At 49.0% G+C, this 16,643-nt stretch overlaps 1 protein-coding gene across 1 annotated transcript in view; it reads left to right on the top strand.

Annotated features, from left to right (window-relative positions):
- The first annotated feature begins 7,751 nt into the window (after window positions 1–7,751).
- Window positions 7,752–16,643, top strand: part of Glt1d1 (glycosyltransferase 1 domain containing 1) — a 74,101-nt gene continuing 65,209 nt past the window's right edge. Inside the window, exon 1 of the mRNA XM_046445968.2 lies at window positions 7,752–7,849. Within this exon, the coding sequence (XP_046301924.1) occupies window positions 7,782–7,849 (68 nt within the window). The 5' untranslated portion in view covers window positions 7,752–7,781. The remainder of the gene's footprint in view (window positions 7,850–16,643) is intronic.

Genomic DNA, 16,643 nt, shown 5'->3' with positions numbered 1-16,643 from the left:
TGTGACAAGTATTGCTGCTCCATTACGGCAAGGGATGCTGCTTCCAGGGTGGACATGAACTAGGAGGCCTGTGGCCCTAATAGCTCTTGGCAGGTGTTGGACAACTGTCTGTGCGATGAGCCGGGAAGGATGAAACCAACTCAGTGGAAGCACTGTGAAGACTCTGGGAACAGCTGGGTAATAAGAGATAGTAAACATGCATTGCTTCAGCCACTGTGTTGGGGTGTTTTCTTCTTTGTAGCCAAAAGCCACCTACCATGATTCTGTCCTAAAATTGGAAAAATAAGAGGACCAGAGAGGGCAATATAACTTTTTCTCACGCATGCCTGGTGCAGTTCATGGAGTTTTCTGCCTGGTCCTTTTAAGCACTGAGTTTGCGGCTCCTGTCCTCAGCCCCTGGGATCGCATCACTGAAGACTTCATGCAGGTGACTTACCCCTTTGTTGGGTGTACTTGCAATATACTTGCAGTATACTGGAGAGTAATTGTGTGAGTGCCTTGCAACTGAAATAATCAAACAAGTGACCTACCGGAACAGCAGGCAGCTTTGTCTTGAAAGCATGTGGTTGCAGGTGGCTGCTCATCTCCAGGACCTGCAAAATGCACTGAAATTGGAAATGCACTGCTGGCTCTAGAATTCACAGCCTTTCATTTTTCCGATGGCAACTGTCTTATTCCTGATCCTTGTCCTTTGCAGATCTCAGAAGGATGCTGTTTGCTGTGACGAATTCAGGAACCCATTAGGGTTTGCCTAACTTTGACTTTTTCATGACATCTGTGCTTGTTGCTTCACATTCCGGGTGATTGCACACCCCTGGCTGCCGGACGGTTGCATCCCCTGATTCACAGTTTCGACTTCCTCAAAGCTCTGGTTCCCGAGCAGCCATCGTGGATCCTGTATCACCCATCCACTGAACTCCTACCCAGAAGTCATGTCTGAGGGCTCAACCGCAGCCCAGCACTTCTGCCTGCCTGGACTTCCCAGTTGCTGGGGAGCAGCGCAGACAGGTCAAGCTCATCTTCCCCCATCAGGACAGCACACAGTCATAGGCCTCGTAGAAGCAGAAAAATGCCAGAGTGAAGTAAGTCAAGAGAGCCAAGCAGTGGAGGGGAGCCAGTCTCACATCTTGGGCCCAATCAGGGCCACATGAAGCTCTGTGTGTTGAGTCAGCACTCAGGATACCTTGGGCTTGTTTGTACAGAGGATATGAGACTGTATGGTCAAGGAGATGGATTCTGATTTGACATTTTGTGTGTGTGGGGTGCACTAATTTTGAGCCTGTGAGTAGAAACCTCTACTTCTTGGGTACCTTTTCTCCCATGTTTTAAAGACCCATAAGATATCTGCACGTATCAGGCATTCACCCATAGGAGGGGGCAGTGATAGAAGGGAGAGCAAGAGAGTAAGTGAAAGAAAAGGAACTTGTACTTCTATAGCAAGGAGGCAACCTGTTACCAATTGTGCGAGCACACCTGCCCACTCAGCTAACTTCCACTTTTAAACTTCTCCGTCACCTTAGTCTATATTGCAATCATAAAACAGATCATTGGTAGCTGTAAACACACTCACTCTGTGGGTTTGGCCTACAGGAGCGATCAGGGTGATGGATACAGTGGACAAGGCTGGAGCAAGAGCTTGGAATAACTCAGCCCACAACGATGAAGGGGTTTCAGGTCCCTGGGGAAAGAACTAGTTGTTTAGTAAATTCTGTTGGAAAAAGTGACTGAATGTGTGGGATAAATAGGCTTCACAATTTATTCCAACGTAAATTCCAAATGGATTAAATACTAAAAGATGGGCTGGGGATACGGCTCAAGCGGTAGCGCACTCGCCTGGCATGCGTGCGGCCCGGGTTCGATCCTCAGCACCACATACCAACAATAGATGTTGTGTCCGCCGAGAACTAAAAAAATAAATATTAAAAATAAATTCTCTCTCTCTAAAAAATAAATAAATAAATAAATACTAAAAGAAACCAAAAATATAGAAGCATTAGGAGAAAAAGTTGGCAAATGCAAAATCTTAGGAAGGAAAATGTTTTTTTAAGCCTAACACTAATGTCAGAAGCTGTAAAGGAAAAGTTAATAGATTTGACTACACAAAGACTAACATGTATATAAAAAATCAGTGCAGGGATGGGGTTGCGCTCAGAGGCAGAGCGCTCGCCTAGCATGTGTGAGGCACTGGATTCGATCATCAGCACCACATAAAAATAAAATAAAGGTAGTGTGTCCACCTACGACTAAAAAATAAATGTTTAAAAAAATCAATGAAGGTAACAGCAAATAAACTGAAAAACTACTTGAAGTGTACATGACAGAGTTAATGACCTAATTTCTTAAGAATCTTGTAAGCATCCAATAAATAAACTTGGCATCGTGAATGGCCAGGCCCTTCAAAGGAAAGCTGCCTTGGGTCCTATCAGCATCGTCCCCCTCTGGGGACCGCACCTTGGCTTTCCTTGGTTCATCAAGGCTGCGTTGGTGAAAGAGGGCCTGGCTGGACCCCCATATCCAGAAGAGTGCATGTGACCTGAGCCTGTCCAACCAGTACTAAGCTATCTGTTGAACTGAAGGGATTGGTTCACAGATGGGATCATGACATAGGCTAGTCAGAGCTAACCAGGGCTTACTCTGTAATGAGAAGGAAGAGAGTCTGCTTTCTGCTGGGACTGAAGATTTTAACATCCGCCTGGAGTTGCCTGGGACCATCTTGTAAAACCCAAGAATTAAGCAACCCAAAAGAATCTGGTAGAAATGAGAGAAAGACTTTTGTTTCAAAATGACAACATGTGGGTCTTGGTTCTGGTCATAGCTAAAAGATTTTCAATTATAAGCCCATACATTTCCTTTTAGTTAAGCAAATGTGACCTTCTGTGATTTGTAATTGAAAATGTCCAGACAATACAATCGATACATACACGTGCATGCACACATAACAGATAAGGATACAGATGCCCTTCAAGGAACCAAATCAAAATACACCAGTAATTTAAACATGTGAAAAGAGGAGACATGTTTTGTCACTGACTTGAAAGTAATCAGTGTTGGCAATGTTTTGGAAAGCAGGTGAGTTCATAAATGGCCACTGGAAAGATAAAGTGGTACAACTTTATGTGAGGTGCAATTTGTCATTTGTACCAAAACCATGTTTGCCCACATTTTAAATGTGCAATTCCACATCAGGAATTGAAGAATGTATGCACTTAGCTGTAAAATATTAATTGTGGTGTTGATGAAAATAGCCCAAAGTTTGGAAAGAGCAAAGATGTCCAATAAGAAGGCATTGGTGAATTATGGTGCAGGCAGACATTGGGATACTATGCAATGATTCAGATCGTACTGTAGATGTAGGACTAGGAGGTAGAAATGTGTTCATGATGTACTGCCATGTTAGTTTTTCATTTCTGTGTCACAAATTACCACCACTTCAGTGCTTAAAACAGTATCCATCTATTAGTTCAAAGATCTGCAGGTCAGAAGACTGGGTGTTGGCACAGCCATCTCTTCTGCCCTAACCTCACACAACTGAAGTCCAGTTGATGGCCAGGCAGACATTTCTGGAGTTCCCCAGTAGTTGTGGTGGTGGCAGCATGTGTCCCTTGAGATATGGCTGTACAGCCCATTTCCCTGCTGCCATCAGCTGGGGGCCTGGTCCCAGCAACTAAAACCCACCAACCTTCCTCACCACATGGCCCATCCTGGTCAGGGTTGGCAACAGAGACTTCCTCTCACACTTTAGTCATTCTGCTGTCGGAAAATGTTCACTCTCTTTAAAAGAATGCTTATTAGGTGATAGCCTGTAGTATCTTCGTATTTTAAGGTCAACTAACTTGGGAATCAGATCACATCTTCAAATCTCTTCATCTCTGCTGCGTCTTCCCAAAAGTCCCTGGACTGGCACTTGATTGAATAAATCGGAGAAGTTGTGTGCACACCAGAGATGGCAATTCTTGGGCCATGTTAGAAGTTGCCTGCCATAATTAGGAAGTAACAAAGAGCATATTACCAGGAAAAGTATAAAGTGTTCCTATTTTCTGGAACAACAATGACCAAAAAAATAAAAATAAAATAAATAAAAAACCAACTTGGCCAAACAGGAAGGTTCCTGAGAGGCCATGGGAGATTGGAAGAATAAAGACTCACACACACAGATCTTGAAGTCAAATAGCTGGGATCAGGTGTAGTGCTGCTCTATGATGGAGAAGCAGGTCTAAGGAACTACACCAGCAATCTTTATTATATATGGCTCATTGATCAGATTAAATACTATGCAAGCATTATTCCTTGTATTCATGAAAGTTACAGAGTTAGCCACAGTATGCAGCTATTTCCTCAGTTACATTCTACAGTTGCACTGGGCAGTGTTAGGAGCATTGTGCAGCTCAAGAAAATCCATTGTTTAAAGTTACTATTATGCCGGCAGGTTCAGGAGCAGCAGAGCTGGTGAAACATTGTGGTTGTCTCAGCAAGAGAATTCCTTCATTCCCAGGAGCTGCTGCATGAGAGCAAGGTGAGGCTGAGCCTCCCCATGGAGGGCATTACCATAGCAACTGGCATCCTGCACCTTTACACAGAAACTTTCCCAGGCACAAGCATGCCACAGCCATGAAGTCATCAGGGACCCCAATCTCAGACACTGGTCTCCCAATCACTGTCCCTTCTCCACAACAATCCTGTAAAACAGAGTCATAGAAACAGAATGAAGAGTCTGCTACCTTGGGGATACCTCAGGTGTGCCAGATGGTGAAGCTCACACGTGAAGTGCTGAGAGCTGCAGAATCTGCAGCTGAGGACGGGGCATTCCCTGAAGAGCAGGGATTGAGTTTAGAGGGCTGTTAGGCACGTGGTCACGACCCCGTGATCAGAATGTCATTGTAACTATGTATATAAAAAGCCTGGAAAACTTGAAGTATTTGTAATTGAAAACATTCAGCCAATACAATCGATACATACACATGCATGCACACACAGCAGATAAGGATACAGATGCCCTTCCCAGGGCAGTAGGATTTTGTATGATCTTTTACCATCCCCCCCCCCCCGCTCCCCGCGCTTATCTGTGTTTGGCCTACTTAATACAAATAAGCTAAACTGTCAAAAGATCAAAGACCTCCACCTCCACAGACTGTTACTGGGCTTAGGTCAGAGGAACCTCTGTCTTCCCCACTGTGAGCCTCCCACAAGCACCGGACAAAGGTCCTCATTTCTAGTCACAGCTCTTATGTGATTGGCACAGGAATCCTGGCAGCAGTGCCAAATGTGGCCAGGCCAGCTTTGGGAGGAGCATCTCTGTGCTGAAAAATCTAGAGGCTGCTCTGCCCAGTCTTCAGCACTGTGGGGATGAAAGCCCTGATTTCATGCCCGTGCTCATGGAAGAGCCACTCATTCCTCATGAACTTCATGTTCACCAAGCAAAACCAGCAGGAATGAGTTGCTCTCAGACCAATAGCTTTTCTTATTTACTTTTATTTTTTGAATTTGGTCACTTTGGAGTTCTGTCAATGGAAGTAAGGAAAAGGAAATATCCAGGGCGTACACACTGCAGTCCCACAGTACTGTCTTGTGTTAACGAGGGTCTTTGTCTCCCTGTCCTTTCCTTCTCATTTTCCCTCCATGTCTGTCTCATTTGTAATTTTCAGTACTACTGTGAGGAACAATGGCGCACAGACAAAACCCTTTGTAGGAACAAACACAGGAGTGCCTCGATTATCATTACTGTAAAGGGGGGAAAATGTCAATTGTTGATTTCTATCACAGAGCTATTTCTAAAGCCAGCAGACCCACAGTGCTCTCCCTTGAAAATGCTATCATTTTTATACAGGGTAGATAATAAAGTTCCATTTTCCCTGGTGCTAGGAACTAGAAAAATAGGCAAGTAAATACTATGATCAGAGAGAAAACAGATTTTGCTTTACATGTATTTTAAGACCCTTACATTGAAAGCATCTAGGGAAGCTTCATAAAAGGTGCCAACAACCTTTTCTGTTCCCTTGACCCTTCCGCAGTAGTGATTTCTACCTACTCCACAGTAACATACTTGCCTTTGTATCATTTTCTATTACCTATATGGGAGAATCATAAAAGACTTCATGAAAATGAATTAACTATGATATTGTTTATAGATTTTCTCATTTTACAAATGAGTAAACTGAAGCAATGAACATGTAAGTAATGTGCCCCAAAAGGCATTTCAGAATCTCTCCCCCATGAATCAGGAGTAAATGGAAAAATTGCATGCAAGTTTCAGTCTAGCAAACCTTTTCTAGCACTGACTCCCATTAAGAATCAGGAATGAGGGGAGATAGCTCAGTTGGTAAAGTGCTTTCCTCGAATGTACAAGGTCCTGGGTTCAATCCCCAGCACTGCCCGCCCCCCCCCCGCCCCCCCCCCGCAAAAAAAAGGATCAGGAATAATTCCTCATAGGATAAAATCTCACAACAGTGCATGACCCATGATTCAACTGAATTAAGCAAGCCTTTACTGAGTGCGCTGGCCATGCCTGATGTTGCCCTGGGCATGCAGAGGTCACAGAGTGACTTAACTATCAGGGAGGCTATGACCCAGTTGAAGGCAAGGGCCTCATGCTCAGTATTGTAAAGCAGGATGGGATCAGGACCAGAGAGGGTCTAAGAGGATGAAGGTTAGCTAGAGAAGGTTGAGAATGCTCCCAGATGTGGGGATTGGGGCCCTCATAAATGCAGACATCTCCCAGATGGGGCTTTGTGGTGGGCTGAATGGCAGTCCGGGTCCTCATCCCAGAAGCCTATGAGTATGGCTGCTCTCATCCATTTGCGCTGCTGTAACAAAATACGTAGACTGAGTAATTTACAAATAACAGAAATTTATTCCTCACAGTTCTAGTGGCAGGAAAGCTCAAGACCAAGGGGGCAGCAGATTTGGTGAAGGGTGAGGGCTGCTGTCTTCATGATGGAACTTTCCTGCTGGTTGCCCCAGTAGTGAGCACCCTATGCTCACAGGGCAGGAGGGTGAAGGGTGAAAGGGCTGGCCCTCCAGGCCTTTCCAAAGGACCTATTCCACCCGTCGGGGTAGGGCCCTTCTGGCCTCATCACTCCTAAAGGCCCTGTCCCCTCTAGACACTAAAGTCAGGCAGGTTGTGGAAAATGAGGCTCAGATCCCTTCTCCACATCTGCGGGCCTGGCCCCCTGGAAAGGGCTGCAACCACTCCTGCACCTGGGTGAGCCCATTCGTGGCCAGTGCTCATCTCCTGGGGAGGCGACGCAGACCACCAATGGTCCTGATCTCCGTGGGACCGGACCTGTCCTCAACTCCACAGAGCTGCCTGAAATCCTCTGATCCGGCTCTCTTTCCCCTCCTAAAGGACCCCTTCCTGCCCTAGGGCCGCCACCTGCCCGCTCATCCTTCCTCTGCAGCCCCCTCTCTCCGGACTTTCTCCCTTTCCCCCACGCTGTACCCTAGGGCCCGCGCACCCCTCCCCGCGGACCCCGCCCCTCCCTTATCCGCTGACCCTTCCCCCTCCCCTCCAGTCCCCACTGACCCTTCCCCTCCTCTCCCCTCCCCTCTCCACAGTCCCCTCCCCTCCCCTGTCCCTGGTCCCCTCCCCTCCCCTGTCCCTGGTCCCCTCCCCGCTCTCATCCCCTCTGGGTGCCGGAGCCAGCGGGCGCGGAATAGGCCTGGGGAGCTTCCGGCGGGAGCGACCGAGCGCCGGCCCGGGGTCGGCGGCGGCTGCAGAACAGGTCTATGGCCAGGGCGGCGGCGGCGGCGGCGGCGGCGGCGGCGGCGGCGGCGGCGGCGGCGGCATGCGGCTGCTGTTCCTGGCGGTGCTGCGGCCGCACACTGGCAACGCGGTGACGGCCGAGCGAGTCCGGTAGGTGCGGGCCGCGCCGGGCCTGAGCATCCTGCGGGCCGGGCCCCAGCGCGCCCGGCGCCGCGAATCGCGCGCCCCAACGGCCGGGCGGGGCGCAGGCTGGGCGCCCAGCAGGGCGCAGGTGGTGGGACCCCGCTCAAGGTGTGAGGGTGCTAGCGGCCACGCGGCGGCAGCTGATGGGTTGCTTGGCCCAGCTCCTTCTCGCTCTATTGTGAGCGACTGGGCCCGGAGCGCAGCGCGGGATCCGCGGAGAGGTGCTCTGCGGGTGCTGTGCCTGTGAATGGAGGCTCAGAGCGGGCCTCCCTGCTGAGGGAGCTCTGGGCACAACCAGGGGAACCAGGCGGCTCTGGTGGGCCAGGTTCCAGGCAGAGGGTTTAGCGCTCACGAAGACTTTGCCCCTGTCTCAGGTCTGATTCCAAAGGGTCCTGGCTCCCCCATCTGCATCACTGCCCCTGTTTCTCTCCAGCATCCTTTATCCCCATCTTCCTCATGCTTCTGTCTGGTTATCTTCTTCTTTTTTTAATATTTATTTTTTATTTTTAGGTAGACACAATATCTTTATTTTACATTTATGGTAAAATGGTGCTGAGGATCGAACCCGTTGCCTCGTGCATGCTAGGGCAGCGCTGTACCGCTGAGCCACAACCCCAGCCCTGGTTATCTTCTTAATACTCACCTTTTTTTGCAACTATCTTGCTGTGCATTTTACCTCTTTGTCTTCAGGTCACTGGATCGCAAATCTGGTGCCAGAAGGACAGGGTAGGGGAATTTTCATGGCTACCTCTGGCCTAGTCCTGGTGGGTGCTGGGCTGTCTCAACCAGATGAAGGAACCAGGGCTGGGCTTGGGGTGGCCAAGGACTGGCTGGGGTTGGACACAGGACCAGTGAAAGGGCACTGTCCCTCTCCTGTCCGTTTTCAGCAAACTGTCTTGGTTCATGAAACTTCCCAATTTACTTTCCCTTCTGTGGGTCCCTTTCCTCATCATCAAAATGAGCAGTTGAGGCTCCACCAACTCTTGTGTGTACCTTTTAGCTAAAAAAAAAAAAAAGTTACAGTTCTCCTAAAGAAGGCAAGTGGAAAGAACATACAGAGGATCGATCTGGGGAATTTACAATTAGGGATTTTATTGTATAGTTTATCCTAAACTTAATTTGGGGAAATTCCATTCACTCCTTGGGCTGATCTGGGAGAAAGCCCCCAGGGGTCTCCGTTGAATGGAGCATTGGGGACAAACCCAGGGAAGGAAACAGAAGTAAAGGAAGGGCCCCCAGGTGGTTGGCATCATTAAGAAAACAGAATAGGGTAACTTGAAGGCGGGGCCACTTTAGATAATGAGGTCCCAGAGGGACCATATGAGGCAAACACTCAGAGACCTGAATGGAGGGTCCTAGGAAGGGGCAACTGCAGGAGCACAGGTCCTGAGTTGGGGCAGACCTGAGATGCCTGGTCAGAACCGTGGAGGCAGATCACTGAAGGCAGCTGGGGACAAGAGCTAGGAACGAGGTCAGAGAGAGAGGCCAGGCCCAGCTTAATCCTGGTGGAGAACAGATGGTGCTTTAGAAATTCAGACAGTGAGTGCCTGTCATTGAACATCTGGCCCCCTGGACACAGAGGGAAGGCTTCCTTCACCCTCGGAAGGTTCCCTAGAATGACTGGATAGCAGACAGAAGAAACACACGGATGTGCAAAGAGGCAGAGTATGACTACCTGCCAGGCCAATGTGATCTGGAGTTTGTACAACCCTTTTCACAGGGCAGGAGGAGAACAGGCCATGGAGAAAATTGTAGTTTTTAAGTGTCTTCAGTGGGCTTGGCAGGACATACAATGGCATGGGACAGAGTCATTGGCCCACAGTACAGACAATGGATTGTAATGACTGCCTTTGGAATACTGAATATAGCCCAAATAGAAGGCAGTGGTGTGTGCAAAAGTCTGCCCAGCATGGTGATAAACTTTAAGCTTTCTGCCTGCGACAAGAGTCTAGTTGATGAAAACTCAGGGAAGGATCAGAAGGAATCGTTTTCCTCCTTGACAGTCTGGGCTTCTAGCCGACAAGAAGATATCCAGATAAGGCCTCTCCCGGCATCTGCTGCTCTCAAGTTCCTTAATTTAATACAATCAACATGAGGGTGCCGCATTTTGGGGTGACAGTCTCTGGATTCCTTCAATTCCTGTCTAGAACTATAAACCCGTATCTTCTAAGGAGCTATACTCAACCCACCCGAAAGGCCACTCCTTACTTTTGTATCAGTTGCGAGATAAAGTGGAAAGCTACTGGTTCTCCCTAGAGCCATCCACCCATTTCTTGATTCCTTCAAACAACAGGTTTGCCATGCCTCTGTGATGTGACCTGTCTTGGGGTGCCTTGGGGGTGTGGAGGCAGACAAGGCTGGCGGGTCCTGGAGAAGGCTGACCTAAGCCAGAGCACAGGGTCTCTTGGTTACTCTTTCTTTCTGCTGGTGTCTGACTGTGCATTGTGCAGAATAAAGGTTGTCATTTGCCCTTTGGTGTCTATTCAGAGCCAGTGTTTGTCTTCCTTTACCTCAGCGAGGCTTGCCGAAGTTGCTGGGAGACATTTTAGGTCTTTAAAAGCTTAGGTTCCCTGAGGATGTGATGCTGCCATCCTGGAAAGGGAGTGGAGAGAGGTTCCCTGGTGATGGGGATTCCCTAAGAGCCAATCAGCAGTGAGCAGAGAGAATTGGAGACAGGCCTTAAATATTATCTGCAAAAGACCCTGGTGACCTTCAAGTGACCCTGTACAATCAGGAAGGGAGCCCTCAAATGAGTAACCCAGGAATCCCGTCAGTTTGGCAGAAGAGGGCATCTGAGTTAGATAAGGTTAGATAAGTGATGGTCCCATGCATGCACCCCCAAGTTTGTCACTGTAAGCTAACACTGTGCTGGGTGTAGTGGTGGCGTGCGCCTGCAGTCCCAGCTATTTGGGAGCCTGGGCAGTGGATCGCTTGAGCTCAGGAGTTCAATACCAGTCTAGGCAACATAGCAAGACCCCGTCTCTTACAAATTGTAGATTAATAGCCGATGCATAGTGATGATCGATTACCGAAGCTGCATTCATGTGGGAAGTACAAGATCCTCTGGGAGCATGTAGGTGGGGGACCTATCCAGTCTGCAGGTCAGGGAGAGCCTTTTGGTGCCTTCAAGTGCCAGCTCCACTGCTTAAACACTGCAGGATCTAGTTAGTGGCTTCTCGTCTTATCAACCAGGGGATGCTGGTATGACCTCTCCGGTGGTTAACAGGGTCAAATGAGTTTGTACATTTCAGTGTTTCTAAATAGTGCCTGCCACATAATATACATTTAATAAATGTGAACTGTTAGTGAGAAACATGGGCCTTATTAAGGGAAGGGAAGAGAAGGGATCAGGAGAGTGTCTCATGCAAATGGGGGAACAGTGGGATGATGGAAGAGAGTATCCTTTTGAGAACACGGAGTTGTGACACCCTAGTGTTTTAGACCATTCCAGATCAGTGATTCTCAATAGGAGCAGGGGCAGAGAGGATGGGCTGAGGCTAAGGGAGCAATTTTGTCCCCCAGGGACATTAAACAATACCTGGAGACATTTTTGGTTGCCACAACTGGTGTTGGGAGCTATTGGCATTGAGTGGGCAGAGGCTGGGGATGCTGCTGAATGGCCTATAGTGTGCAGGACCACCCACACAAGACCATCGAGCCTGCTCCATGTGGGAAGGCAGGCAGCAATCCCTTCCTCACGCACTACATGGGTCATGGCCAACACCCCTATAACAGGTCAGGCTAAGAGGAAAGCATAACATATTTAATGGATCATGTTTTACATGATATGGGAGCCTTTAGATTACAGACCCAAACATCCAGGTGAATTGTCCATTTCATGCGTAGGCTCCACAAAGCATGGGCCAGCAATGGAGAGACACGAGTGGACAAAGGCTGTGCTCTCATAGTCCAGACGGAGTGGGGAAGCCAGGGAGGCCTGTCCCTGCTCAGGTCCCTCCTAGCCTCTGGGCAGCATTCCCTTCCCAGACACAGGGCAGGACACCCTTCTGGGATGGGGTCTCACAGGCTTCCATCAGACGAGGCAGACGGAAATTTTTTTTATTTGTTCTTTTTAATTATACAAGGTGGTAGAATGCATTTGCCATATTGCACACATGGAGTACAACTTCCCATCCTTCTGGTTGTACAAGATGTGGGATTATCATGGTCGTGAATTCACATATGAATGTAGGAATGGAAGGATTTCTTTATGGCCAGTTCAAGACAGGGAGATTAATGTTTTAGGCTTTATGGCTTGCTCGGAGAAATAAAATTCTAGATTTTTAGGACCTACTGTGGGACACAAAAATTCTAGTTTTCATAGCTGCCTTGAGGGGAAGAAGCCTGGAGGAGGCAGGAAGACGGAGGGCAGAGAAAGACTCGAGTCTGAAGCTACTTCCGAGGCTTGATTCCGAGTGTGGTTTTCTGAGCCTCAGTGCTGAGTCTGATCAGCCTGCTCCAGGCAGGGCTGGGAGATGCCACTGGAGAGGCAACCAGGATCTCCTTCTCACAGGACCAGAAATAGCAGCCCTGAAAGGCCGCGGGAGGTCTGCACGGGAAGATCATGGTGACTGCAGATGGAGGGTAAGAAGGTGGGGGCCAAGGACACCTTTGGATTTGTCATATTTAAGAATCAAGATGAACAGGGTTTGGAATTGAATGTGGGGAGTGAAGGGCAGATGCTGGGAGCAAGTAGGGGCACTCCTGGGTACACAGGCTCTCAGCAGGAAGCTCGGGCCTCCACTGCCTAGCCATTGTTTAGAAGATGTAGGTGACAGAGATGAAGAATGCATTCTGGGTAAAAAGTCTGGGGCTGAAAACAGATCAATGTTGTAAGGTCTCCTCTCTCTATGTACTCTTTGAGGTGAGATAGCCGTGTGCGCGCTGTCTGAGCTACTGTTAGGTTACGCCCGATGGCTGGGCGTCAGCACTGTAGATGCACTGGCTTGGCACCTACTCTGCAGAGGCGTCTCCTAAGCCCTGTGAATATTAGAACCCACATCTGAAGAGCAAAACATTTCAGGAATAATTAGGGACATCAAAGATATGGGTTCTTCTGGGAAGATGATGTGGTTCTTGAACAGGAAGTCAGGGACCCACTCCTGCAGAACAGCCTTTGGGGTGACAGACAGCTACAGTGGCTTTCTTCCCACTGCATGGAGACATATCCTGTGACCCAACTAGAAGGCAGGCCCAGGCTTCCAAGTGTGATTTGACACTGCAGGCCTGGCAGTCACCTGCACCCACAGATCAGGCTGTAACCATTCACAGCTGGATTTGGGCTAAGAATCACATTAATTGTGGGGCAAACCTGGTAGCCAGGTTAGAGGGGAGACATATGGGTCCCACCTGTAACCTCCCGAGGCTGTCAGTGCCTGCCAGAGGAGCCTGACACTCCCCCATGGAGCTGGGTGAATTCTTCTAGAACAACTCCTAACCCTGAAGTTAAAAATAAAAGAAGAGCAAAGTTAAAAGCTAAAATTTACTCTGGTTTGTTAAAAAATAGAGTAGAATCCTGGAGAAGAAATGAATGGCACAGGTAATGGGTGTAAAAACCCGTTCACACTCTGGCTTGGGCTTTGTTGACGGGTGAATCCATAGTCCCCAAGGCTGCCTCTTGTCGTGCTCCAGTAGAAGGCTGTCTTCAGAAACCTTGAAATGAGGTTAACAACCCTTCTAAACCAACTGTGACCCCTACTGCCTGGGAACAAACGCGGCCGCCACCTGCTGTGGTAAGTAAAGCGGCCTGGAACCCACCACTCCCTCCCTGTGCATTGGGGGGCAGCTGTCTACAGCACTGGCAGAAACCAGCAGTGAAGTCGGAGATCCTGGGCCAACAACCCAGAGGCACTTCACCCGCTGTCCTTCTGGGCTTCCCAGGTTTGGAGGAGCATGTGGGCCTGCTCAGCTGCTCAGCCTCAGGTGGGAAGTGCTGGCCCAGAATCACTCCAAATATCCTGTGTCCACAGCCAGACTCCGCAGCGGTGGCCACCCTCTCTCCACCTGGACCATAGCATGCAAGTGTTTTCATTTGAATGTGAATTGCTTTCGACAGCAGGAACACACGGTGGGGCAGGGAGAAAGGGAGAAGGGCACAGCGGTGCACAGGGCAGTGCACCAAGCTTTCCCTTCCAACCCAGCTGCCTTCTACTACTGCCATTCTGATTTCTGCAGGCGTCACCAAGCCCCGGGGAACTAGGCAAAAGGCAGGAGGAAGGTTCTCCGGTTTCCTGGTTTTTCTTTCAAGCAGTCATAAGAAATTGTGGATGTCCAGTAAGTGGAGGGAAAGAGGCTACTTCAATTTCCTCTTAAGTAAAAGGTGTTGGAAGTCAGTTCACGTTTTCATTTAGCAAATGTCTGCTGAGCGTCTGTCTCCAAGGGTGAAGTGGGTTCGTCACATGGAGGAGCTCGCGAGGCAGCCCTCAGCCCTCAGCTCCGTGCTAAGCTCACCTGGAGGAAGGTTCTAGCACTCCAGCACAGAACACAGATGATGCAGATAATTATACACAGGTTCGGGGAGGTGCAGGGTGACCTCAGTCCATATGGAGGCAGGCCTCGCTCAGGGTTCTGGGACAGCTCCCCCCAAAAACAGCCGTCTCTTTCACATCACATAAAACTTATCCTTTTAAAGTGTACAATTCAACGGTTTCCAGTATGTTCATAAAGTCATGCAAACATCACTACTATTCAATTCCAGGACATTTTCCTCACCCTCCACAGCAGCCCTGAACCCATCCCCAGCCCCTGGCCACCACCTATCTGCTTCCTGTCTCCATGGATTTGCCTGTCCTGATCATCTCATACACCTGGAAATATACCCCATGTAGTCCTTTTCTAGGACTTTGCATGATCTATTAGTACTTCTTCATTCCTTTCTGTTGCATGGACACACAGTTTCACTCCCTATTCATCAGCCCAGGAATGACGGGCATTTGGGTCATTTCCACTTTGCATTGTTATGAATGTGCTGCGGTGGGCATTTGTGTATGCAAAGCGACTGTTTTTAGCTCAGGTGTTAAAGGTTAGTGAGGTGATGAGGGAGAGGGGCTGGGAGCAGCATCTGTGGCCAAGGGAGCTGTATGTATGGGGGCCCTAGGGAGGAGGCCACTGCCCTGCTGTGAGAGAGCACGGGAAGCAAAGGGAAGCAAAGGGTGAGCCGGGTACTGTCCCTGTCAGGTTGAGGCTCCTAGATTTAAAGCCACAGGCTTAGAGGGTGAGAGGTGGAGGTTGATGCCTTGGGAACAAATAAGAGAGCAGAAGAGAGCATGGAGGTGGCCAACTAGTTGGAAGGACCAAATAGTTGGAGGGAGGAGGGAAGAAGGTGCAGAGATCTCCAGGTGTCTGGATGCTTTCTTAATAGAGACCCTGAAAGTGCCCTTCAAGGGGGTGAGAGGAGCTGTCCAGGTTCATTATGAGGTGCAGGCTACCTGTTCAACAAGGAGTGAGAAGGGTCAGTGGGTGTTGGCTCCAACGGGTCCGCGGCCGTGCTCTCTGGCCTTACTCTAGAGGAGCGACAGGGGATGGAGGCCCAGGAGTGAGCAAGAATGAGAAGCAGAGTTGGGAAATGCAGGGGCCCTTGCATGGAGTTCTTCTGCCAAGGGAAGGGAGCAGAGAACCCGGTTAACTGGAGGTGGAGGAGGCAGGTTTCTGGAGAAGCCCTTGAAGGGCCTGGAGCGTTTGCTGCTGCTGGGAAGGGAAGAGGAACCCCAGAAAGAACGGGGCTACAGGGTGGGAAGCTCTCAAGGAGTCAGGGGCTGGCTGCGGGGTTGTGGTTGCTGGGTTGGGGTCTCAGGCTGCTGGGAGGGGTTCAGAGGCCGGCAGGTGCAGGACAGGTGGGCCTGGTGGTTGAAGGCGGACCCCCCCTCCCCCCTTTCTCTCCTAACAGTTTATAGAACATTCTCACAGATAACATCCAGGTAATGCAATGTTCTGCAGATGGGTTGAAGATCATTCTTGCTCTAGGCGAGCTGCAGATGAGGGTGTGGACTGCCCAGCAGGAGCTGTGGGAAGCCAGCCAGTTGCTCATATGTGCAGGCCACAGGGGCAGGGAGGACTGCCATAGGACAGCCAGGTCCCTGTCTCCCATCTCAGGGTCTCGCAGGGCACAAGGATCTGGAATGGGCTGCAGCTGGTGCTCCGTGCCCCAGTGGGATTGTTCTTGCTATTTTGTAAAAAATCAGACCTGGAGATTTATGGGAATTCCCCTAAGGCAAACACTGAAACTAAGCTTCTCTGTGCGTCAGATGGGAGATGGAGGCAGGTGGGGGTGCTGTCAGATCTCCAGCCAGGGATGTGCAGATCATTTCTTCTCTTTCCGCAGCTGACAAGTAAATTCTCAAAGTCTCTTAATTTTTTTGGAGATGTCTTTTTTTTCTCAAAAAAACCTTTTTTTTTTCTTAAGAAAAAAAAGAAATAGAATTCCTTGGGCATAATTGGTGCTTCGTGAATTTGTTAGCTGAACTAAATTATTACTTGACAGAAGGAATAAAGATAGTGCAACTTAAAGGTGTTATATGTCAACTAGAAATGAGGGTAAAACGTTAATTCACAGAGGATTAAGATGAAAAAATTATTTACAGTATTTATGAGGTCATAAAGTCAGTGTCAAAATGCTGCTTAAAATAGGTTTCACAGATCAGGAAGGATGCATTATCATGTATCTCATCCTCCTCCTGAAGGCCTCCCTTCCTGTGCTCTTTTGTATCGATTCTGCAGAGGTCATAAATCTCTCAAGAATGGATTCTCTGAGAAGAATTCAAAC

The sequence above is a fragment of the Marmota monax genome, unplaced genomic scaffold (assembly GCF_021218885.2).
Source record: "Marmota monax isolate L192 unplaced genomic scaffold, Marmota_monax_Labrador192_F-V1.1 WCK01_AAM20220418_F8-fsc00200, whole genome shotgun sequence".
In the NCBI taxonomy this organism is placed as follows: Eukaryota; Metazoa; Chordata; class Mammalia; order Rodentia; family Sciuridae; genus Marmota; species Marmota monax.
The sequence above is the reverse complement of the archived record's forward strand: the minus strand, read 5'-3'. Positions and strand labels throughout refer to the sequence as shown.